The sequence below is a fragment of the Anas platyrhynchos genome, chromosome 1 (genome assembly GCF_047663525.1).
Source record: "Anas platyrhynchos isolate ZD024472 breed Pekin duck chromosome 1, IASCAAS_PekinDuck_T2T, whole genome shotgun sequence".
In the NCBI taxonomy this organism is placed as follows: domain Eukaryota; kingdom Metazoa; phylum Chordata; class Aves; order Anseriformes; family Anatidae; genus Anas; species Anas platyrhynchos.
Genome location: NC_092587.1, coordinates 42,164,604 through 42,189,695, shown reverse-complemented (window position 1 = coordinate 42,189,695; position 25,092 = coordinate 42,164,604). Strand labels below are relative to the sequence as shown.

At 35.1% G+C, this 25,092-nt stretch overlaps 1 protein-coding gene and 1 long non-coding RNA gene across 5 annotated transcripts in view; one reads left to right on the top strand and one right to left on the bottom strand.

Moving 5' to 3' along the window:
- Positions 1-25,092, bottom strand: part of PTPRQ (protein tyrosine phosphatase receptor type Q) — a 135,641-nt gene that overhangs the window by 67,121 nt on the left and 43,428 nt on the right. For all 4 annotated transcript variants that reach the window (XM_038168438.2, XM_027454194.3, XM_038168450.2 and 1 more), the window contains exons 26-36: positions 24,366-24,538; positions 22,061-22,271; positions 20,141-20,293; positions 19,843-20,022; positions 18,988-19,095; positions 16,141-16,422; positions 14,278-14,460; positions 13,506-13,607; positions 10,999-11,119; positions 7,200-7,360; positions 5,529-5,674 (exon numbers count right to left, since the gene is read on the bottom strand). In XM_038168438.2, the coding sequence (XP_038024366.2) occupies positions 5,529-5,674; positions 7,200-7,360; positions 10,999-11,119; positions 13,506-13,607; positions 14,278-14,460; positions 16,141-16,422; positions 18,988-19,095; positions 19,843-20,022; positions 20,141-20,293; positions 22,061-22,271; positions 24,366-24,538 (1,820 nt within the window). The remainder of the gene's footprint in view (positions 1-5,528; positions 5,675-7,199; positions 7,361-10,998; positions 11,120-13,505; positions 13,608-14,277; positions 14,461-16,140; positions 16,423-18,987; positions 19,096-19,842; positions 20,023-20,140; positions 20,294-22,060; positions 22,272-24,365; positions 24,539-25,092) is intronic.
- On the top strand, positions 11,024-19,132 carry LOC113843188 (uncharacterized). Its single transcript, XR_011807966.1, has 3 exons — positions 11,024-11,239; positions 17,645-17,772; positions 18,913-19,132. It is a non-coding gene; the product is annotated as an uncharacterized lncRNA (long non-coding RNA).

Here is a 25,092-nt window from a genome sequence, read left to right as displayed (position 1 = left end):
TTTTAAAGGAACTTGACTTAGAAGGCCCACAGCAGTTTGGCTCATGATTTGAAAACTATTGAGAGGTCACAGGCCCCATAAGGAAAGTCAGCACCTGTATGTGGTAGGAAGTCACACTTGTGTTCCAGCTTTGAATTATCAGCATCATTCCTCTCTAGCAGCCACTTGCTCCATTGAGCACGTGGCATCAGCAGCCAAGATGACTGTAATGTTTGCATATCTAAATTCAGAAATACTGTATATAAACACAGGCATATTAAAACCATATACTAAAAAATAGGTTGTATTTCTCTTGAGGAAATTTCCTACTGAAGAAATCAGTGTGATACGCTCTGCTAAACAGTTGATTCAATATCTTGAATGTTGATAGTTTGGTATGCAATCTTCATGTCTGTCACTGAAATGTACTGATTTCTGTATGTAACATGGCATGACCAATTTCTTTGTTTTTTCATACAGTCAAAACTATTTCTGCAGGGAAAAAAAAAAAAAAAAAAAAAAGGCCATACTCATTGATTTCCCTGAGATTTTCACACCAATATCTGCAGACCTATTTTTGCCTATGGTTACCAATGCTCACATAAAATAGGTAAGTAAATAAAGTAAATAAGCAAATAAACCATTTGTTTTGTTTTGTTTTGTTTAGTTTTATTGAATGCAGAACAGAAGCTGCTCCAATTGATGGTATACATTTTTATATCCACTCCTACTGACAGACTTGGAGTAGAGAAACAGAATCCTAGAACCACAGACTTAAAACACACTCACAAGCTTGTCTGAAAGATCTGGTTAGGTCAACATCAAATGAAATACAAAGGAATTCCACCTTAACTTAGACTTTTGTCTAAATATAGATGGAAGTTAACACTGTCTTCATGTCACTAACTGAAAAATATTGGGAAAAGTTTTGCTTTATACTTGGGTGGGGAAAGATACTGGAAAACAAGGACTGAATTCTGAGGAATTTAATTAAATCATCTGATGCTCAAGCACGTAACATAAAATGCTTTCTGAACCAAATGTATCGTTCTACTACTCTCATGTTATTATTGCTATGTATTATGAGTAATAATTAGTGATTGACAGTAATAGTATCTACTAAGATCTAACAAAGACTTAAACTATTTTCCTGAGTTTTCAAGGTTAAAATGTCAAAGATACAAGACAAAGTTTTGATTCTAGCTTTATAGAGAGTTTACTGGTATGAACAGCTGAAAACCCAAGCCTTAGTTTAAAAGGCATACCTTTACAATTTAGTCAGCTGCCTGCCAGTTACACACTCAGTGAACCAATGTGAAGGCTGTAACAACAGAAGTTTTGGTGGTTCAACAAACACTTTTTTAAGAGAAAGTCTCCTTACAATGAGGAGCCCAAGGACTGATAAGAGAGAACTACCTCAAACTTCCGATATGACATAATATTAGCAAAGAATGAACACATAATTAAGAGTAAGGGTGAACAGGAAGAGCTGTGTGGGTACAAACTGAGAAAAGATGAAACTTGTACTAATTGTACCCTGGGGACAGAACACTATAGGAAGTTTTAGAATTAACTGTGGCTGTAGATGAAAGCAAACAGCTTAGGATCTTTGGCTACAGCTGAAGAAATTCTTCCTTCTATCCCCTTCTTCATCCATACATGAAAGAAGTTTTGACATAGCAAAGTATCAGATTATTAAAAGCAGCTAAGTGTAAGCAATACAAGCAATGAAAGTGTCAGAAGAAAGTAGTATCTTCTTCACTCTAGGAATCAGCAGAAATTTCCAGTGGCATAAAGCTGTAATTAGTTGTATACAGACAATATAGTGTTGCTCTTCTTCACTGTTAACCATTTCCCCCCATTGTTTCTTTCTTTGCACATTTGTTCATTGTACTGTAGGGCTATTTTGAGTTAGAATATTACATACTTGACTCTGGTAATTAGGAGAGCACTGACACCATGAGGGCTAATCCAAGCCATCCGTCAATGTAATGTACACTGTTCCAGTACTTATCTAAGTGAAGATACTTGCTTTTTGTGGTCTGTACTGTACTAAGACCATCTTTTCAAAAATCTCCAGTGTACTTTAGGGAGTCTCCCTTTTTCCCTTATTTTGGTCATACTAGTGAGAGAAAATTTTTGCTTGTTAAGTTAATACACAGCATTCCTTGCAACCCTTGTCTTCATTCCAAGGTAGACCAAGCCAAATTCCATTCTGAACTGTGTCCAGTCACGTTCACTTAACTTGGCTTCAACAAAAACCTGGTGGTATGGGATCTGGATGATTTCGGGTCTAATACTCAGAAGAGCAGCGGGCTTTCTTTCTCTTCTTAGTTCCTGGTTCCCCTGCCTAGTCTGGCAGAGCAGGACAGTTTTCATCTGTTCTGAAATTCCTATGTTGGAGAGGTTTCTCCAAGCATACATTTATATTAGTAATTAGCACCTTTCCCACTTTCTTGTTAATCAAAACACAGATATAGAGAGATTGAATAGAAGAGTTTATTCAAGTCAATATTACTGATTATAGATCAATATTTAACAATAAGACAATTATTTCCATAAATTCTTTGTCTGTTTTTCCATGGTAAGATTTAGAATATGGGAAGTATCTGCTTCAAGTATCATGCAAGGAACCACTAAACAAAGCTTGCAAAGCTGCTGCTGCAAACAGTAAAAGCTTGAACTGCAGGAATCCAGCAGCATGACATAGAAGTGACAAGAGCAAGAGCTACAGTGCCATATAGTCTGTGTAGGGAGTGTTCTTGGTCAGAATGTGCATCATCTCTTTACTGGACTGGTGCAGAGTCACGAACATAAACCAAAAGGTAGTATTTTCCCTAGATCTATGACAGAATCTGAAAAATACAGCTGAACTTGAAACTAGTGCAAGCGTTGGTTTGTTCTGCTACCTTCTAGCAGCTCTGCCTGGAAGACATTCAAGTTATCTCTGCAGACTACCATTTTGTCTCACTGTATTTCTGTGGATCTTTGTCTTTATTTGATAATGAACAATGTATTTGGCTACCAGTCATCCCTCTCTGACACTTTCTTTTACAGCCTGTCAGTATCCCACAGAAACAGCCTACTCATCTATCAAAATCCTCAAATCTAATCTCCATCACTAAATTTTTCCTTCTGCTGTTCTGTTCTGAATCCCAGGTCTGAGCATCGCGCAGGCCTTCTGAATGGACAGTCACAGTGTTATTTTTCATGTAGACCTGTAAAGCAAAGAAACTATAAATTATTTTTCTGCCCTACAAAAAGAAAAAAAAAAGGGAAAAAAAAAGGTGGGGGGAAACTCTTTTTCCTCTAAGTTTCTGCCTCATGTCAAGGAATAAAATGCACCCTTTATCTCAGGTCTTTTACTTTTTTTCCTGAACAAATTACTTTGCTCTGCAGCTACCAATTTCCTGACCTTAACAATGTTGTTTACAATAACAGATTTCTATTCATTAATATATCTGATGAGTCTGAGAATATGTGGAGACATGAGAACCTGAGACAACAAAATAGTAATAGTTTTAGTATGATGTTTGTATCTATTTCAGATTACGAAAACATTAGAATATGTTAATTTGCTTGAAGTTCTTCAACTGGGACAGTTTTCAGGTGCTTGTAAGACAGACTTTAAGGCTTGGACCTCTTGTTTCCTATTATGTCCTGACAAAGAAGCAGAAAAACTAGCAGGGAACAACAGAGTGTCTAAGAATGGAGGGTTCATAGAAGTGTGAAAAGATCATCTATATTTTCTATTCCTCTATTATCATTCTCAAAACTGAAAATAGAGTTTGATATATATGAGTAATGGTGACCTAGATGCAGGAGCATCCAAACGAGTATTATGCCTTTTCATATGTGTGCAATACAAAACTTACCAGGATACCCTGAAACTATATAAATATGCTTCTAAGTTACAGACAGTTCTAAGCCCTGCCCTGTGTGTGTATATGTACGTATATGTACACCTGTATGTATATATTACAGATGTTTATACACAAAAATGAGGCTGGCTTTCACACAGGCATTTCTCTGTAAATATAAATTATCTGTCAGAAAGAAGTTGGGGAGAGATGTTTTTAAACTCCTGTTTGAAATGTCTTGCATACACAGGAATGACAAGGAACAGAGTAGGAGCGTAATGTAGGCTTGGTGGTTTCCATGCTAAACAGTGAACACAGATGTATGTGAAAGGCAGAGAGAGTTAAGGGGAACAGACAGATTAGGAGTGGATCATGATTTGAGAGATTAATGGTGTTCTCCCAAGGCCAGTAAGAGACAGATGCAATAGCAGGTGAAGTTTATCTTCTGGTAGTTTTCTACAGTGGGATGAGTTAAAAATCAAATCTGAATGGGTGAAGATGATGGGTTCCACATCTGTAAGTGGAGCAACTGTCAGTATTCTTCTGTCAAACACATTATATGCCAAAGCAGCAGTAACTACTACCCATGCCACCATCCTTCACTTGCACAACTACATCATGTGACAATGAAACTGGACCCTCACCTTGTTGGGCCAATGCTACTATGTTCCATCTTCCCTATCTTGCTCCTTCATTTCCAGAGTCCTGGGCAAGTCCAGAGGGATTATAGTTCTTGTTGTATCAGTTTCACCATACTCTTTCACCTCAGAGTTCCACCTTCCTAAAGGCAGAAATTAGGCCAAGTCTGTAGTCCTCCTCTAACATCCCTTCAGTTGTACAAGAATTAGACAAATGCAGTCACTTCTCATAGGATGAGCTTGTTCAGGCAATGCACTGGTGTAAAGGTTTCTCCAGGAATTTGTTAGGCTAAGAAAAATGTTGTTGGTACAGAACTGTGTGCAAGCAGAGGCTAACACTCTGAAAACCAGCCCTAATTTTAATCTCATCAACATGTGAACACATGGCATGGTCCTGCTTGCATCTCAAAATATGCATACAGAGCCTAAAAACCACACAGCTTCAGAGAAGTCAGAGATATGTATACACAGAACCATGTCAGCAATGACTCAACCACAGGTATTTGTAAAATCTGTGAGCATTTTTTCTTTTCTTCCTTTTCCTCCCCATGTGTAAAACTTGTAAACAAAAACCTGTAAAAGAAGCTTACTTCTTCTTATTACACTTCTCTATCAGAATACATTATTCGAAAGAAGAGCAGAAAAACTATATGTAAATTAATACATGTGATCCATAATTAAGGATGAAAGTATCAACAACAGAAAAAATAGAAATGTCCAGATCACCAAAAAATAATAAATATTATTTGTCTTTTATGCTTTAATTCAGGATTCTCAATAGTTTTGTTTCAAGATGCTAAACAAATATGTCCTTCTCAGAGTAACAAAACTATGAGAGAATCTATTCTCTAATTTGACTGTATTACCTTATTTTCAAGCATGCATTCTATACAAGCATGCATTAAAATGTTTAAACAGAGCTGTTACAGAAATTAATTCAACTTGATAGATTAGAATAACAGTCTCAAGGATGTGCAATGAATCTTTAATGAATTAAGTATTAGAACAGTACACTGAATCATACAAATGAAGAACATAAAGAGAAGCTTACCTGTATGAATATCCCTGAATTATTTTTGAAATAAACTGAGTAGTACAGTATATTTCCATTAGGCTTTTGAGGAGGAGACCAGAACAGCATTACTGATGTAGAAGTAATGTTTCTGTATATAACATTTTTCGGAGGATCACCTGGTGCTGAAAAAATGTTAAGTTTTAGCATGCCTAACAGAAGGCTTAGTACATTATTGTGCCCAAGACATAGCCACTATTGATTTCACAACAGCCTATGTCAAATTGAATACATTTCTGAATGTGGTATAAAAATTGCTTCTGTAAATGATAAAATAGTAACTGTAAACAATTTTTTTAAACTTTTTTTTTTTTTTCAGACACATTTTTATTTTGCCACACTGGCACACAAAAACTATTTTCTTATAGAATTTGTCCTTTATTTACTATGTTTTGTGTGCATAGTCTACGCTGTGTATGTACACAAATAAGTGACAGAGTTATCACAATTTGCAAACAAAAAAAGGACTTCAGAATATCTAAATTAAAAGCCTGTTTCTGTCTTTGATGATTATAAACAGAGTTTAGGCTTCCAACTCTTTTATGTTAACCAGATACCTAAGCTTGGACAGCATGATTTTCTCTGCTTTTTAATCTCTTTCCTCAGCCTACTGAATATACAGGAAGGACTGTGTAAGTATTCTTCAATTAATCCGTCCTCCTATCCTGTAAAGCATATAGTCCTTCTCAGTAGCACAGGGATGCAGGAAACTCAAACTCCTTAATTTGATTATGTCAGTTGAAGAGAACTTAAGTCTACATTCTGGCCATTCAAGAAAGTGCTCTACACAAGTGCCATAGAGTACTGAACACTGTAGGTGATATTAAGACTCTTGTTTTGTGTTGTTCTAGTTCGTATAACATACTAAAATATTGGAAGGAGAACTCTAAGATCGATGCCTAAAAATCCTGCCTTAAAAAGTCCGTTTCAAGCTTTATTAGCAAAGACTGGGAATACCTAAAATTTGGTGTTTCAGTCTTTTGAGAGATGCTTTGGATAGACACTAATCTTGCTACTGATTGTTGAGTTTATCTGTGCATGATGATTCTAAAATATGTCTGCACACAATCCATTTTGGAACATATTGCAGCAATATAATTAGTGGGAAAAACCGAAATATTAATGTAACTGAAAACCTTTAAAAGCACAGTATACAGTATGATCATTTATAGAAGTTAACTACAACTTTGAAAATCATTAAAAAACAAACAATTAAATCATTGCACACTTACAGATTTAACTTTCAAATTAAATCCATTTCAGGATTGTGAGAGAGACTCTAGAGAGTATTTTCCTTCTCAGAAATTATGGCAGAGCAAGACAGAGCAAAGAGCTATTACGTATATTATAATATTAATTAGGTTTATTTCAAAATTTAAAACTAAATTATTTTAATCTTACCTGTCTTGAAGGGAAACACATTCTGCTCAGTAGAACAACAGAAATTCCAAACATAATTTTATAGAACCATAGATATAGTGTACACACGCAGACACACATCCACACACACATATATACAAGTAGAACATCTCTTCTTGACCAGTCAAATGCCATTCTCCTTCAGCAGCATTATTAAATTATATGAGCCTAACAGAAATTCAAGGCTACATGAAATCAAAGATTCCTACTACATATAACATATAAGCTTACCTCCTTCAGAAGTTCTGAATATTATAGTATCGCTTTTTATGTTGCCATCTCCAAATCTTGTACTTGCTGTAACATATGCACTATACTCAGAGTTATTTTCCAGATCTGTGAACTGCAGTGATGTTTCTGTTACATTCACACTCCTTTTTGATATTTTATTCCTAAAGAAAAATATTTTATTAATTATATATGCATGCCATTTCTCTATGTATACAACTCTGGAGTATGATATTAAATTGAAAAAATGTTATATTGTGGTAAACACAAATATTTTATCATATTTAATTTTATTTTCATTTATTATTATTATCATATTTTATCATATATTGACAAGCTCACTTTTGTACTTTTGCATCACAACAGGGCTCTTTATTTATTTATTTATTAAAACAACAACAACAAAACAACAACAAAACAAAACAACAACAACAACAAAAAACATCAACAGAAAAATGTATATTAATTCATCAGCAAAGGAGATTATTATATTGAATACTGAGGAGGAGTAGGTCCATCTTGTAACTGCTATCAAATGGTTATATGGTACCCTTGGGAAGGACACAGGAGGGCATAACTAAACTGTCTCCCTGGACAGGAATAGCGAAATATAAAAAGATTATAGCAGGGAGCATGCCCTACTGTGACTCTGTGAAATTGGTCAGAAGGCTGAAGTTATAAATGGAATAATAGAAGATGATATGGAGCAGGAATTAGCTGGTGCTGAGTTAATTCTGGTGGAATGTAGCAAGGGATCAGAATGGAACTCTAGTCAGGCCAAAACCAGCCTAGAATGACTATAAGATGTAACATTAATAAAATGCTGGTATTAGCATAGGTATGAAATGATTATAAGAAAGTAAAGTAAGATACAGAAATAACTAATTTGAATTTTAAAAGTCTGTTATTCCTCAAGAAATTAATTTATTATTTTACAGAAGAAAAATAAAAATCTGGCTAACATTCCATTCTGCAAATAATTCTGTATGAATGGATACTCTGTGTTTCTAATGGGATTTCATAGAGGGATGATAATTTTACAATACGTTAAAAAAAAGCAAAATAATGAAGGGTGATCCTTTTCAGGGAAGCAGCCTTTGTAACACAGTGCCACCAACATTACATTTTTCTCAAAGTTTTGATATTTTGAGTAGTGTATAAAGAAAAACAAAAGGCTGCTGTCACAATTATTAAATTCTATACAAAGAAAACATATTTTCTTTGATCTTTGTCCAATATATTCTTAGTACAGAAAAAGGTAGCTGGTTGTAATTTAAGAAGAAAACGTACAGCTCACTGCTGCAAACATTTCCATGCTGAGTAATTGCATTCTCATAATGTCTTATTTGCCAAAGAACATCTCCACAATTAGGCCATCGTTACAAAGAAGAACTAAAGCTTAGAGTTTTTCAAGAAAAGTTGATTTTCTGTTCAGAAAACAACTGAGGCTGCAATCAAAATAATAAGAATAGAATGATCAAGGTGAATTTAGTCTTCACAGACAATGAGAAAGAGGTCTAGCAAAATACACTAACCTGAGGAATTCCAATGAGGAACAATAATATTAAGTTTTAAATGAGATTTTTCAAAAACCTAGACAAAGGAGGTCCTAAGAAATTGCGTACTAGACAAAGACAGGCACTATAGTTTCATTAAAAAATTGCACCTCTAAGTAGATCTATTCAGTAATTACCTCAGAAAAAAAAAAAGAAAAGCTCAATGGGATAATGATAATTTTTGAGCCTGAAATATTTTCTTTAAAAGAACAGTGGTATGGGTTGCTGTGCAAGTACAGCAAAAAGTCAATAGCTGTTGGCAAGTTGAGCAGTTTCATTAATATGCCTTGGTACTATGGAACTGCTGACTCGCAATATGAATTCATAGACTCAAGGTACCCAGAAAGTTCCTTTGTTACTTACTTGTACCCAAAACCACCGTGTCCTGTGACAAATTCATGAAGGACGATATCAAAGAGAACGTTGCTCTTTACAAAAGTTGTGGATTCTTGTTCCCAAATCATTAAAGAAATCTTACCAAATTTTCTGTAATTGCCATGATATATTTAAGAGAATGAACAATTATTTAAATATATATATAATCTGTATTAGATTTCCTTTTCCTGCTTTATCAAGAAGCTCTGGGAATAACAATCTCCCCAGTAACACAGAGAATGCCTCTCCAAAAGCAGAAGCTATGGCATGGCAGTTTGCCTTGTCATATATCACCCTGAAACACACTGGATGAAATTATACAGCCAATTCTGTTAAATACATAAATTAAAAAAAGGAAAAAAAAAAAAAGAAAAAAAAAAAAAGAGTGAAGCTGTGACCCCTTGGAAGGCAAAGGGAGTTTTCCTCCAATGTCCTTGCCTCAGGATGATACCTAATCCCTGTCTAATTTTAGATATGGCACAGTAAGGACAGATAAGACACAGCAAGGAGAATATGGACTGAAAAAGAACAAGGGTTACTGCAAAAAGTTATGTGTTTGTTTAATTCAAATGTTTGGAAGGATGGATCAATTAACAGTTTTTAAAAACTAATTCTTACTAACTCACTTGTCGTAACAAAAGCAGTAAGCTTTTAGGCAATATAAGGATGAAAAGTTCTATAACCTCAAGTCCTCCAAAACAGTAATCTGTATCATGAAGCAGCTCCTTCCTAGATAGAAGACAGTATTAAATTTATTGTTTGTGATTAAGGACTACCAGACCTTGCCAACACAGCAGAATTAACAAGACAAGTTAAATGTAACTCTTCTGGAAAGAAGAGCACACTCCTATTCATTTGATCACAAACTTAACTAGAAATTATAATTTCTGCTGAGGAACTGAGTACAAATCTTACCCCAAAACTGTGAAGTTACATTAAAATAATAAATGTAAGCTCGATAATATTGCATTTATAAAGACTTAATTTGCACACTTGGTTCACATCTCATAAGGTGGAATTCCTTTGCTTGCCATGCTTTTGTATTGGCAATAAAATGGTACAGCATAAATACAGCTATTAAAAGTAATCATCAACAAAATCTTTTCAATCCCAGAAGAAGTTATAAATAGTTCTATGAAGAAACGGCACAGCACCAGAGTGAACAACATTGTACGGAGAACAGGATAGAAGCTGCAAGTTTAAAAATGCCCAAATTCCTTTTGAAAGATTAAAAAAGTAAAAAATCCCAGGAGCAAGGACAGGAAACAAATGCAGGGAAGAAGAAAAGGAGAAAAAACTATATAGCAAGTGAAAATTATATATGAAAGAAATATTTGTTTGTTATAAATATATACAAAATAAAACATCAAGCATAACTAATAGCACATACAAAGACTAAAATTGCAAATCTTGAGCTCTTATGCCATATGGGTGGTAGCTAGTAGAGATCTCAAATTGTTTTTACACACTTTCTACAAAATAAATCTACTTCATGTCAATGTCACATTTCCTTTATGTTTTAGGATTATCCAGTGCCCTGCCTTAAAATAGGCCCAATCAGTATAGAATGAAAGTCATCATGCTCTAATTAAAATTTGAATTAATTTACAAAAATAAAACCCTCAGAAAAAAAAAGAAAAAGAAAAAAGAAAAAAGAAACATTGAAACCACTTGCAAAATATTTAATACCTCAGTTTTCAATTGCCACATTATATTTGAATTTGTACACACAAAAGGCTAGTATTCTAAGTGCTGGATGAATATGTATTCTCCAAAAACATGTAATCAACACATTGTGTAAGAAAAACCTAACATTCCTGCTAGGTTACAGATTAATATTTATCCTCAGAACTATTTCCAGAAAATCTTACCAGATGTAAACTGTGTAATAGAGGATAATTCCATTTGGCTCCAGTGGAGGTTTCCATGACAACTTCACAGTGACACCCAACAACTGTTTTACTGAGAGGGATTCTGGAGGAGAACTAGGAGCTATGAAATGAGAGAACAGGACACAACATCTTGTTAAACAGCTAAGATCGATGGGATATGCAGCATCCTTAAATAGGATTTTAATTATTTGTGATGGAAAGTGAACTTTGTGCTACACAGGTACAGTATCCATCAACTAATGTTATAGCACAGCTTCTTTTCCTTTTTCTGACAGATGATAAAAGAAGATTTTGCATGGTGGTGTTAGAACATCTGTTTCTGTGATTCAATGGAAAAAGTACTTCATGAGAAAACAGGGCAATGGGTAGGTCACAGTGATTCACCTACTGTCCAAGTATGTTGCCGTAATGTTTTTTCTTCTAATAAAAGCAAGAGCTTTATAGGTATGAACACGTGTAAAATACAGCCAAATAGTTCCCCTGAGGAAAAAGAGGTGCTGGAAATAATTATATGAAGCACCAAAATGTGGAAAAATGCACAAGCATGGCACTGAGAGATGATAAAAATGTGGGATACTAGGCAGCAGTAAAATCTATGCACTCCATCAAATAAGGACCACATTCATACACTTAGCATGTCACAAGGGCAACTATAAAGATAGGCATTGACTGAGACCATTAAAATTCATGTTACATGAACTTTACATGACACCATGTTACAACTGTGCAGGGAAACATCATAAGTAAGGGAAAGTGTTACACCATGTTTGAATTCATTTTAATTGAATTACTCTGAAGTTCATATAAATATTACTGAAGAAAAACATACCTATGTATGTATAAGTGATATTGCTTTGTATTAGCATGTTATTGAGAAGCAAACCGTCTTCTTGATTCATGTATATATGCATCACTATGTGGTACTTTTAGAATTACTTCTGTTTTTCTCAAATTAATCCAAATAGCATCATGTACTAAAAATTCAGGTCATAGTTGTAGTCATGCATGGAAATTGAGAATATGAGCATAGCTATTAGCAAATCTATGAAACATTTGGTCCGAAACTTGGAACACTGTGTTCCTGTGAAAAAAGTACATGTGGTGTATTATAAATATTTTTGTTTCTCAGTTGTTGTTCCTTCTATTACTATCTTAAAAGTTGGCATAAAGGTTTTACAACTCTGTACATTCAAGAAAAAAATATTTTTCATGAACAAAGGTTCACTGAATTCAGTAAGCATCTGCATTTAGTAACAAAAAAAATGGTGACAGATGTATTTAGTGTTTTTCTTGTTACACTGTCCTCAGAGACTATACAATAAAAGATCTATGAAACACCGAATGTTGTATCTTCTTGGCATGTCCAGTTTATGGTACAATTCTTGTTCAGGGGATATTTTTTTTGCTAAAGAATAGAATTAACATTGTTCTAACTGAAAACACACTATGTAAAAGATAGTTTTATCCAAATTAGCTGTTCCCAGTATGCTCCAATAACATTACTATTGAACAAAAGTTTATTACTTTTGTTCAGTGTGAACGTAAGCTCATCAACGCCTTGGAGATTTGCAAAGATCTATTATCATCAAAAATTGGATCTTGGGCAAGTCAACGCTTCCTAATAGATGGAAAGAGACTTAATTTGGGAATGCCTCACGGGATGTTTGCGTCAATGCAGCTTTAATCTAGGTTTTCAGAAATGTCCTCCCTAAGCAATGGAGAGGGACAGACAGGCTTCTTCAAATGCAAGTCACAGCACTTAATTGAGATTCTGCTTTGAATTTTTTTCAGGAGTCCCTTACTCTATAGAGGATCTATAGAGGAGATCAGTGACAACTTCATACAACTGCATTGGCTACTGAAAGTGCAAATATCATTTTATGGTCCCTCTGCTGATTTACAAGTTGTACAAATTAGCAGGGAATGCAATGACTATGTTCTACTGTGAGCCCATAGAACACTCCCCTGCTAAATTTCAAAGTCTAGTACTACTGAAAATGGACTTTGAGTATTTTCATAATATTAATAATTTTGCATCTATGTGTGCATGTGTGCCTCTGTTTAGAAGAGCCCCAAAATCTCCAAGTAAAAGAACCAGAAATGTCCCTGGACCATTTAAGATGGTTTTGATTTTCCTTTTCTCAAGCTCTCACAAGTCTGCAGAACAAAACGCAACATTCAATTCTAGTGTTTAATTAGAATAATACTAGTAAATTAAGATCCTTCAAATGCAGAATATGTTAAGACCAAATGCCCATGCACAGCAATCCTATGATTCACAGAAATTGTATTGGTTAACATATTACATAGTATCTATAAACACGCGCACACAAAGATGCAAACATGGATGCATATCATTGAATGTGTAGATAAATAGATATAGAGATTACAAAAATGTGTATAAAACCTATGCATAGCTGATATGAAGCATAAGATTAGATTAAGACTACAAGCAATGACACATCACAACTTCAGTTCTGACTTACCGTCCTCATCAGTCAGTACATGCAGAGGTGCACTACAAAGGCCCTCTCCCATCATGGTACTAGCAGACACTTCTATAGTATATTCTGTATATTTCTTTAAATCTAAATAAAGAAGAACAATTCAGAAAATCAACCATTCAGTAGGGAAAGTTTTTTCTTTTAATGGAAAAAAAAATATATTGAGATCCTATTCCACAAGTAGAAATTCTGAAGAGCTGAACGGGCCCATCATTTACTCTGATTGGTGCCTTTAGAGACTGAAAAAAAAAAAAAAAGTGACTTCAGCTGCACCTCATACATCTTGCCCTCTAGACCACTTTATATCTCATATTCCTGGAATGCCTTAAAGCTTATGCTTAGTGATACTCTGAAAATATACTAGTTGAAGTATTGAGCTGCCAGTATTAGCTGCTGAATTATGCTGCAGTTATAATGACAGAATAAATAAAAAGATCAGAAAGATACATAGGTGACCTCAGTGTTTACTTTGTTACAATGATAGATACATGAAAAATATTAATGAAGTTCTTTATACTTTAAACGTCTACAACACAATAAGAGGCATGTTAGATTCTGTACCAAGCATGGCCCATTCCACCACATTACTGCAGGACACAACTGGCTGCCTCTCAGCAGAGGCAGCATATAGTTATGTAAGGACAAGAATGATTCTGTCCTTTCAGGGAATTAATTGATATGAACCAGTGGATTAGTTAAACCCTTCTCAGAATAAGTTACAGTTGCCTTAAGTTCCAGATCATTATATACTAGCCTGTAATACGTAGTACCAGATGAGTAGTGTTTATGACTCTTTGCTCAGTTCCACCAGTCCTCTTGAGATAGATTGTGTATGTCTGTATGATTCCATTGGGAATGGATGGTGGAAAAAATGATAATTCAATTTCCACAGATGAGATGTTCCTATAGGTTATGCTTTCCGGTGCAGAATCAGGAACTAGAAGATGAAATTTAGACTTGTAAAAGACCACAGTTAGTTTCATTGATTTCTTAAACTTTTTTTTTTTTTTTTTTTTTTTTTAACTGGCTACAAGGAAACACACTGTGAACATTTTGATTTTTATCTTGGTGATGGTTTTCTGGTTTTTGTTTGTTTGTTTTTTTTTTGGGGGGGGGACTTTGGGGTGCAATATTGTCTGTTTGTTGTACGAAATAAATTTCAGGAGGCTAAATTGGAAAATCAAAAATATATGACAGACATGCACTGCATTGATAAAGGAGAGGTCATACTTTTTTTAAAAAAAAATTAAAATCATCTTAACATGCCAGATAAAAAAGCTACCAGAGCATGGTACTAAACTTTCCCTCTGCTATCCCATAACTATTACTGCTATCCTCTAAACTAGCTGTTATTAGATTTTTCATGTGCTGCCGTAATTTACTCTTCATATCAGGAACAGCCTTTGTATTCCTTCTGTCAAGGTGAAATATGCAAACTGCATGAATGCCTGTATTAAGGGGAAAAAAGGGGGGGGGGGGGTGGAGAGGGAAGGAACCCTAACTTTATGCTGTGAGGACCCTGAGATCAATTTGCCTCCTGCGGCTTTGGCTGTGGGGTCTTGGGGCCAGCTCAGCGATAGAGCAGCTGAGCTGCTCTATCTTTTTTTCACCTCCTCGCTGGAGACACACTCACAGACAATGCATCAGTGAGGCCACAGCCAGGGCTGACCACTGTCCTCTGGGAGATACTTTCAATCAGGACTCTCTTGCTGTGTCCTTGGTTGAGCTACAGCTCCTGCTGCATTGCTGAAGTACCACTGACCTAGCTCCGACTTGCAGACAGACATCTCAGGCTGGCCTCCACTTGGCCCCACCACCATGGGCCTGCTCAGCTATCACTGGGCTGTGTCTGACTTAGTTACTGTCACTGAAACTGATCCTGACCCTGACTTGCTGACTCACTTTCCTCACTTGACCTGCCTCATCACCATGGACTCGTTTGGCAACCTGGACTTGGCTGCTCCTGGCTGCCCCTCGCACTGAGGGTTGGTGGGACAGGCCCTGGCTAGTGAAGCTCCTGCCCTGCAAGCCCAGGGACCCTCCCTGGGTCTTGAATCCCTGTCCCTTAGGGAGCAGCTGGCAATTGCTTTATCATGGCAAATGTTTTTTGTGTACATGTGTATTTCTGTCCTCACAGAAATACACAAGTGTTTTCTGTTATCCAAATTTTGTCTGATATAATAATATATCTGATTCCAGCAACTTATAATCATACAATGACAGCACAATTTGCTCCAAAGATCACATAAGGCATGGACAGACGTTTGGAATGCCCAAAACATTCTTATCAAAGTAAGGACATTTGAAAAAACTTTGCATTCATTAGGATAAATCATTTCTGCTTAAGCAACATCAAGAAATTGAATAAATACCATGAGACCCAGTGAAATAAGCCCACAACTCTGCCTAAGTTCATGGCAGAATGGTAACAGAACTCCCAAGAGCTCTTGGATACATCAGCCCATTAAGAGGTTGTAGTTCACTCAAAATGCTCCACCCTTCAGATCCTCCCTTATTTTCATTCTTCTCATCTCAGAAGATGTTTTGGTTATCAAACATCACCATAAAGCAGTTGACTGAAAAAAGTACAGTATTTTTTTAAAAGCCATATACTCACCAGTTTCAGAAGTTCTCACCAGAAGTGGGAAAGATGACTGATTCCCATGGCCAAGTCTGGTGAATGCCCTTACAGTGATGTTGTAGAGAGTATATGGACTCAGTTCAGTAAGTGATATGCTTGTAGAAGAGGCATTTTTAATAAATAAATCATTGGAATCACTGTACAGAACTTCATAGTGAGTTATGAGACCATTGGGTTGTTCAGGTGGTAACCATCTCAGATATATCTCTGTTGCAGTCACATTTACTAACTCTACATTTTGGGGGGGGGAGTCTGGTTCTGCAATACAGAAATCAAAGAGAAAAACAAAACAAAACAAAACAAAAAAAAAAACAAGTCTGAGAAGTTCAGTTAATTGAATATAGGACTGATCTAATAAACCTATTGGATTCTAACACACTGAGATATCCTGATACTGTAACAAAATGCATAGCTAACTGCAGCAAAAAGGCAATAATTTACTTACTCACATTCCTTCTCAAAGTTTTACCACTTTTTAACTTAGTTAATTTCTGTGCCTTTACTTTTTTTTTTTTTTTCCACTAATAAAACTAGACATCTTTTTGCATCCCAGACACTAGCTTTTCTGGATCTTTTTTCCTTTCATTCACTTACAAATGTATCCAAAAGTTCAGCTTAAAAAACAAAGAAACAAAACAAACAAACAAAAAATTCAACCTCTTGTCTATTGCTTTCATTCAGATTCATTCTTAAATCTTTTATTGGCTTCCTCTAATTCAAGTTCTTTAACTTTGAATGTTATCTTTCTGCTTTCTTCTTAAATAACCACTCATCTTACTTCACTCAACCAACAATTGAACAAGGGAAAGGGACTGTATGCAGCGTAACTGAATTCCCTTTTAGTTTAACAGTTGTTAATTGATAACCCCAAAGACCCCAGTGTAAATCTTGCATACACTGGTGAGAAGGTCAGGCACAAAACAATTCCAGCACCAGGGCAATGTGTTGGCTAAATCTACTGGCAATGTACTCATGTGACTCCAGTGAGCTCATAACACATTGAAGTGTTGAAGGAGTGAGTGGGCTGCACTTATGAATAAGATCAGCTCTGAATGTCAACCTTGATTCCTCTGAAGGCTTCATCGCTTCACCCCTGAAATAACCTCTCTATAAAATAACAACAACAACAAAATGTAGTAAGAACTTAGGATTATACTTTGTGTACATGTACACAGGCATTTCAGAATTTATCTTGAAAGGTTTTTGTGTAAAGGTCTCACAAACCCATTTCATTCCTGATTTCTGAGCCTCTGAATGAAAAACATTAACTGTAATAGATCACTATTCTCTGGATGACAGGACTGCCCACATGGATAACTCCGATGTGAAGAAGCTTAATTTTCAACTGAAATGCATTTTCAATTTATCTGGCATGTTAAAAATATTTAAACACCACAGCATATTATCTTCAATTCTAATATGTCATATCATCAAAGACAGATGTAATGAGTCTTATTTGGAAGTATCTCTCTCTTTTCAGGAGTCAAACAAGTTGTAATTGCTAGGTTGGTTAAAGTTAAGAGACATGAATCTCAACACAAATTACCTCAGGAAAACTAAGGAAAACAAAGAACAAGATAAGAGTAATTACACAGAGTTTTATAAAAGGTAAGAATTATCAGGGATTCTCTCTCTGACTTCCCCTAGGTTTGCATGTATCTCTTACCAATGGATGAACTGTTGTCCTGATATTCAGCTTTGAACAACTTTCTGTTATGTTCAGAGGCAGGGAATTGAAAACTTAAAATTTATTTCTGAGAAAAAAAGATACATAAATAGGTAATTTTCTGTTCTTGTGATATGCCTTTCTTCTGGAAAAACTAACAGTGTAGAAGGATGCAACCTTTAAAAAAAATTAGTAGCACTTTAAACTTCACTGTTTAATTTGATATTTCGGTTGGCCGGTTACTCATATCATTTAAACCTCATAAATCTCTATAATTTTTAATCCTTCAATCCTTTGCTCTGTTTTATACCCACTTAATTATTCCTCCTGTATGTAGCATATTTGGCAGCTGTGAGAGATAAATGACAATTTGACAATTACCTTCTTTATTACTTTGATAAAAGTTGGAAATAACTCTGTTCAGACCAGTGAAAGTAAAAGCCTGATATAAATGAGGAAAGATTAAGTATTAAACTCGTATTGCTGCTTTGTAAATCAAATTCCCAAGTTCTCTTTGCCAATGGCAACTCCAGCTACTGCACCTTCATGTGTGGATAATGTCTTGCAAAGAAGCAAGCCTCAGAAATCTTTGTAAGGTAGTATTATACCTTACATTAAAACTATTGATCAGTCTTAAGAGGGCTAAAGCCCCAAACCTGTATAAAAACAAGAACATATAATACCATTAAAAGCTCACTTTATCAGGAGCTCTGTTTATAGACATCAATATGGCTTCTGAATTGTTGAAAGCTGTGGTTTCTAGATGCTTCAGAAACCAACCTAATTTCCATATGACAACCAAGGGGGAGGGGGGGGTGATTTCAAGTTCCAAAGATAAATTATTATAATTTAGATGGGGTCTAGGAACACACTGTTTTCAGTGAAGGAACCTCAGCTCTGCAGCTTTCCTACCTCACCTCTTGGCCTATCAGAGTTGAAATTAGTGGATTCTTGGTCATGCTGCAGGTTTTATAATTATTTCTAGCACTTACCTGAAAATAAGCTGAATAAAGTCACTGACTGATAAAATAACAATTTCAAGAAACATTGATTTTGTTTGTATGCTTTTTTCCCCTCCTTAGTTATGTGTCCAGACTTATGAAGAAGTACAAACTTCAATACAGAAATCAAATCATCATTGCAATCAGTGTATTTACCATCTTCAGGAGTTCTCACAAAAACATCATTCTCTTCAGACAAAGCACTTTCTCCAACCATGGTAGAGGCTGCAACTCTCATTTTATAATTTGTGTATTTTTTTAAACCTAAAAAAATAAGTAAAAACCAAATTATTGCTGATGATCCTCCTTGAACATTTCATAGCTTATTTATAAAACTATTAAAATGGATGCTGTTCTAAGACTTTTTGATATATATTTGCCATCTAAAAGTATAATACCATTTATCTGGGGAGATAAAGCACTTAGTCAAATCAATAAATTTTGAAATAAGTCAACTAGCTTCGACCCTGTAAATAGCTTTAATTTAGTTGTGAAAACAAGGGATGTGTATGTGTACATACGTGTTTTTATTCTATATGCATTACTCTGTTTAGCACAAATAAACTCCCCAAACCCCATTAAGCATGCATTTTCTTCAATTATTATCAAAATTTTCACCTAAAAAGACAAAAAATATTATTAACAGCATACAAATACTGGCTGGGAAGGGGAAATCAAGTCTGAAAAAGTATTATCAATTTAGAAACATTTTCCTGTATGGAAAGAAGAGGCTGAGGAAAAAAATAATGGAAAATCCATTTCACAAATTACTACTTGCTACATTATGTGCCTTATGTAGTCCTCTCCTCCATTCTCACATTCCCTGTATACCTCTCCACAGCAGACAAGTCTGACAGTAGTGTCCCAGCTTTGTTTTCACATGCAGATGTGTTGTGTGTGGATGGGGGAGATTTGATCTATCTGTCTTACAAATGGCTACGTTACATAAAGGTTGCATAAATGATTTTGCATAATATATTTGCAATTATTTTTTATCAAATGGCACTGTACCTGTCATAATTAAGCTGTTGTTTGAAGTTGTTGTGTGGAATGCTCTTTTTGTATCCAGCTCCATTGCATAAATGGTATAATGAATAATTTTCCCATTGGGATTTGCTGGAGGGTCCCAACACAGCAAAACAGAGGAGGAGCTAAGATTCTTATATGATATATTTTGCACTGAACTTGGAACTTCAACAAAAACACACAAAAAAGAAAAAAACAGTAAGTAAAATAAATTATTAAAAATAGAATAAAATTTCAATGAAAGAAGTTACGTATGTTAACTTATTTCTAAGTTACACATTACCTTGCTCGTGTGTCCTGACTGTGAGAACAGATGGTGGCCCTTCTCCAATAGCAGTGAAAGCAGACACACTGATTGTGTAGTCCGTGAAAGGTACAAGGCCCTTTATAACATATGACAGCTCTTCAGCCAAAATGTTAATGGCATACTGATTATCTGCAATCAAATGGAGAGAAATAGTTACTTACCTGAAAACCTTTTTTTTTTTGTTTTTGCATTCTAAACTCAGTTTGACATGATATCCTTGAACTATTTTACTGCAAAAAGAATCAACTTTCATGGCAATTACAAAAATACAAAGAAAATGTTACACAGCATCTCATAATCAAGGAGTGGTTATTATAGGTCCACTTTCATGTGTGCAATCCTTTCTGCTTTTCAGAGGTCTTCTGTGAAGTAAGAATAGATAGATTGGCCTATGTGAAAGAACAAATGGGAGTGAACTAAAAACATGATGTGCACATTGAGAAATATCTCAAAAAAAATAATACTAAAAAAAGAGAGAAATGTCTAGGAACTAGGAAAAAGCAATCTTCCTATACTTCCAAGGACACTGGAACATAGTTCCGAACACTGGCTCCTAAGTTGTTGATGTTTTTGTATTTATTTATTTATTTATTTTATAATTTAGGAAAAAAAAATAAATTAGGAAAGACAAATTCTTTCCTCTTTACCCTCTCAGTTGTGCTGTAACAGCTATACTTGAAATGGCTCCCATCACATATACCTTCACTCTGGTATTTTTAGCAGAAGAGTTGGGATCAGCAAAATGAAGAAATTATGCATATGTCCACAAAGAGTTTTCAGTGTATCTGTGATAAAGTTCAAAGTTGGCAGCAACCCAGCTGTGCTAGCCAAAATCCTCCAGTGCAAGGAGCCATTACACCACTGCAATGTGACAAAGTCTGGGTACACATATCTGAGCATCAAGTTAAAAGTTTTGCAAGATCAGCATTAAAATGGAGGCATCTAAAAATCAGCAAGCACTGTTGAAAACTTGGCTGTCAACAACTTTACTGTAACTACTATAATAGTTGTATACTAGATTACAACAGATGCTGTCTGAAATCAATTTTTCAGCAATATAGACATATTTTAGCAACTGACTAGCTCAAGCTGAATGAGGTGGTAAAAAGAACACTCACATTTTAAGCACCATACACTTTGTATGACAGAGGAGATCCTTTAGGATTAAAATAGTAAAGAAAAATTCCACTTTAGTTTACATTAATGGATATAACTCTGGTCTTTGATGGTGGTATATATGGAGAAATTCAATGATTTTAAAAGTGCATTCAGAATATAAAAAATTGACTGTCTACTGTTCAAAACTCTTATTGTAAAAAATGGCAGTAGTATCTTAAGCTCCTGCTTGTCAACTGTGGCCTGCTTAATGATTTGTAAATATCCATACTTAGAAAAGAAACACTGTTCCATTGATAATACAGAACAAGTGTACAGGCTAATGACATCACCATGTCATGGGGTCATCTCCACCTGTTTGTCACCCATATAGCAAAGTTGTAACTTTTTGACCTATTTACCTTCACTGACATTTGAAAACCTATTAGTCAAAAGGCTTAGAGAAATCAAGGTCTCTGAAGGGCTTGGAGATATGTTAATCCCTGACAATCACACCTGCTTTGGCAACTGTAATAACTGATTGTCTATGCAGCTTGGCTGATGGCTTTCGGGTGCTCCTTTCACTAGGAAGAAGGTCAGCTGGGTGACAAGGGGCTAGTTCCTGCCTGTGTGGCCTTCCCATTTGCTTCAGAAAGTTATTCAGTAGTAAAAAAATCTGACTCCAGCAAATGACCCATTCATAATTTGCTTGAACCATGTGCTAAAGATCATATTTGGGACAGTGATGGGGGGTCCTTTAGAGAAAAGGAGCAGGCAGAAAAATATATTAAAATACCTTACCCAAAGCAGAATGTAATTCCACAGCTCCATTTATAGTAGGCAAATTATCACCAGATACACTAGTAAATACTACTGGGGAAGCTGTCTGGATACTGGAAAACATTTCAGCAGAACCTTCGTATAATTCATTGGCTGTTTCCACTGAATTAGAAATGGCAGAAGGCTTAATGTTTTCATTTATCATGTATGGTTCCAAAGTATCGATCAAATACTAAAAATTAGAAAGATATAAAAAAAATCACAAGTCTTGTCAACAATATATTATTTAATCCATGTTATATATAGTATATAATTGTGTATTTGTCAACTTTGCAATATTTATACACTATATTGTAATGAATTTTGCAAAACAATATTTCTCATGAAAAATTGAGCTACAGTTGCTAGTAGCTTAACATTTCTGTTCATTTTAAAAATTAAAAAACAACAACAAAACAAAAAAAACACACAAAAAAACAACAAAACACAACACCAAATGCATTTTTTAATTTCTTAATATTTCTTAATTTATGGGTTTACATTGCAGTAAAACTGCAATTCTCCCATGTTTTAGAGCAAGGCCTTTAAATTTAATGTTATTATCCTTAGAGATACAATGAAAAGACATATTTGGGTTTGGGAGTTTTCTACTATACATATTCCAAAACAAGGTTGAAGATACAGACAAGAAGAAGGTTTCAAATGTTCCTGAAGAAAAAGAATAACAGGTTGATTAGGCTGATCAGAGGAAAAAATATTCCTGTGTGGCCTTTGAGTGAGGGAGAGATGAGAAGGAGATAAGGAGAAAAATAGAAGCCAATGAAATAAAGAGGTGAGGGAAAATAAGTGAGTAAATATGAGGAAAGGGAGAATGAAAGGAAGGCAAAGTCAGTAGGACAGCATGGACAAAAGACAAAGTTAGAAAGGGATGGGAGTAGATATAAAGGGAGCAACAACTAATATGAGAGGAACAAAGAAAGCTGAAAAGACAGAGGCTAGAACATACATGTAGGTACAAAATGGTGTGTAAGCACTAGATCATTATGCCCCTTCAGAATCTGGGACCTAATCCAGGACTATAGTGTCTCTAAATTGTTCTGCTGTCATCTGTGAATACTCCCCACTTGCACATATGGCCAAATTCACTGCCAGAAAGAGATGCTTTTACAGTGATGTAATTAATACACATTAGCCCTCTCCCTACAGACCCCAGGTGGAAAGATGGCAAAGCAGCTTTTTTAACCACTGTAACTAGGTGGGATTGACCACAGGCAGACACACAGCAACAATCTCACCTAAGTACCAACAGGTAAAACCTCTATGCACCTCATTTTCACATACATTTTATAGGAAAATAGTAACCCCCATGGAAATATCATTTGCCTCTGAGGCTTTTCCATTTGAGATAACAGCCTTTCGTTCCTAAGCATTGTTGAGTGCTATTATCAGTGTGTTTCCAACAGCTGAAATCCTGTAGATGCTCTAAAGTGTGGTCAACGGAGTTCCAAATGAGGTAATGTTTGTTATGATTTTTTTTTTCCTTTAATTAGAAAATTATATTCAATAAAGCACATGTGATTCTGAACTAAGAACTCAAAAATAAGGAAATCCCAGCATTAAAACATGTCTGTGCAGATAATTTTCATCTTTTCTGTGTCTGTATAATTAAAGATTGTATCACAGTAGAGTCATATACTTTCACTTTCCAAGGACCCCAGCCTGATTTAATGAATGGATCTTTATCCTCATTTTTTTCCCCCTACTCCTTTTTTAATGTTTGGCTCCAGGGCTCTATTTAATGTATACCGTTCAACTTGAAAGCAAACTCCTTCACTGAGCTCTGCATTAAGAACTTAGATTATGTGTTAGATCTGTGCTTGGGTGGCTATATATTGATCTAGGCACCTACATCCATACTCCTACTTTTAGATCTGCTAAGAACTATTATGCTGCAAAGAACTAAAGGGCTAGAAGGGAAAATAAGATTGATGGCTATTGCAACCTGCCTTCAATAGCCAAGAAATTCTGGATATATTTCTCCAGAAATTATTTGTTTTTCATGTAGTACAAATAGCAGTGTTGATAAAACAAACAAACAAAAAACAGACAGAGGAAGAGGGTGGCATGGAGAAGGTGAAGGTGAAATTTAAATGCATTGAGAACTCATCTGTGGTGGTAAATTCCACATTCTTAGTGGAATAAGAATAAGGCAGAGGACCAAATTCAATCTAGCAAGGAAATCTGTATCAATATATATATATATATATATATATATATATATATATATATATATATAAAATCAGACAAACAAACAAACACTAAATACCTTATTTTTTCCATTGAGAATAGTGTTTTCCAGAGTCACCTCTGTTTCTTGCACATGCACTTTAACTCTGTACTGGGTAATGATCCCATTTGGTTGTTGTGGCTTCCTCCAAGCAATTTTTATATATGTGGCTTCCACTTCCACTAAATGTAAATCTGATACAGCACCTGGGACTAAATATTCAAGAGGAAAAATGATTTAATTAAACATCTCTGATTAGTACAAGCTTTCTCAGCACTGTAAGCAAAGTACAATAGGGATTTCTCTGATTAGTACAAGCTTTCTCAGCACTGTAAGCAAAGTACAATACGGATTTCGTCAAATTTTATGTCCCTATCTTCTGAGTTGCTCCTGTACAGGTAGAAAGTTACTTCACATGTTTGTTTTGTCAAGCAAGTTATATTTCTAAAAATATGCACACTTTTTTTCCACATATATGATAAGTTATGGTATGATATGCATATTAATAAAATCTTTTAAATTTAAATCAGGGTAGCTCTACTCAAGTCAGTGCACTGGAAGTAAGCAGGCCTTTACTTGCTTACTAAGTATGGAATCTTGAGTATATCAACAATGAAAACTTAATTCTAAATTCAATACCATACCAAGAATGAAGTTAAAATCTGAAAAGAAAACATAATGCATGTGATATGTCTTGTTCATTTCAGGTTTATAATGACTTTAGGTTCAATTTCTTCTTTAACTATGCAGTACTTTACAAAGGACT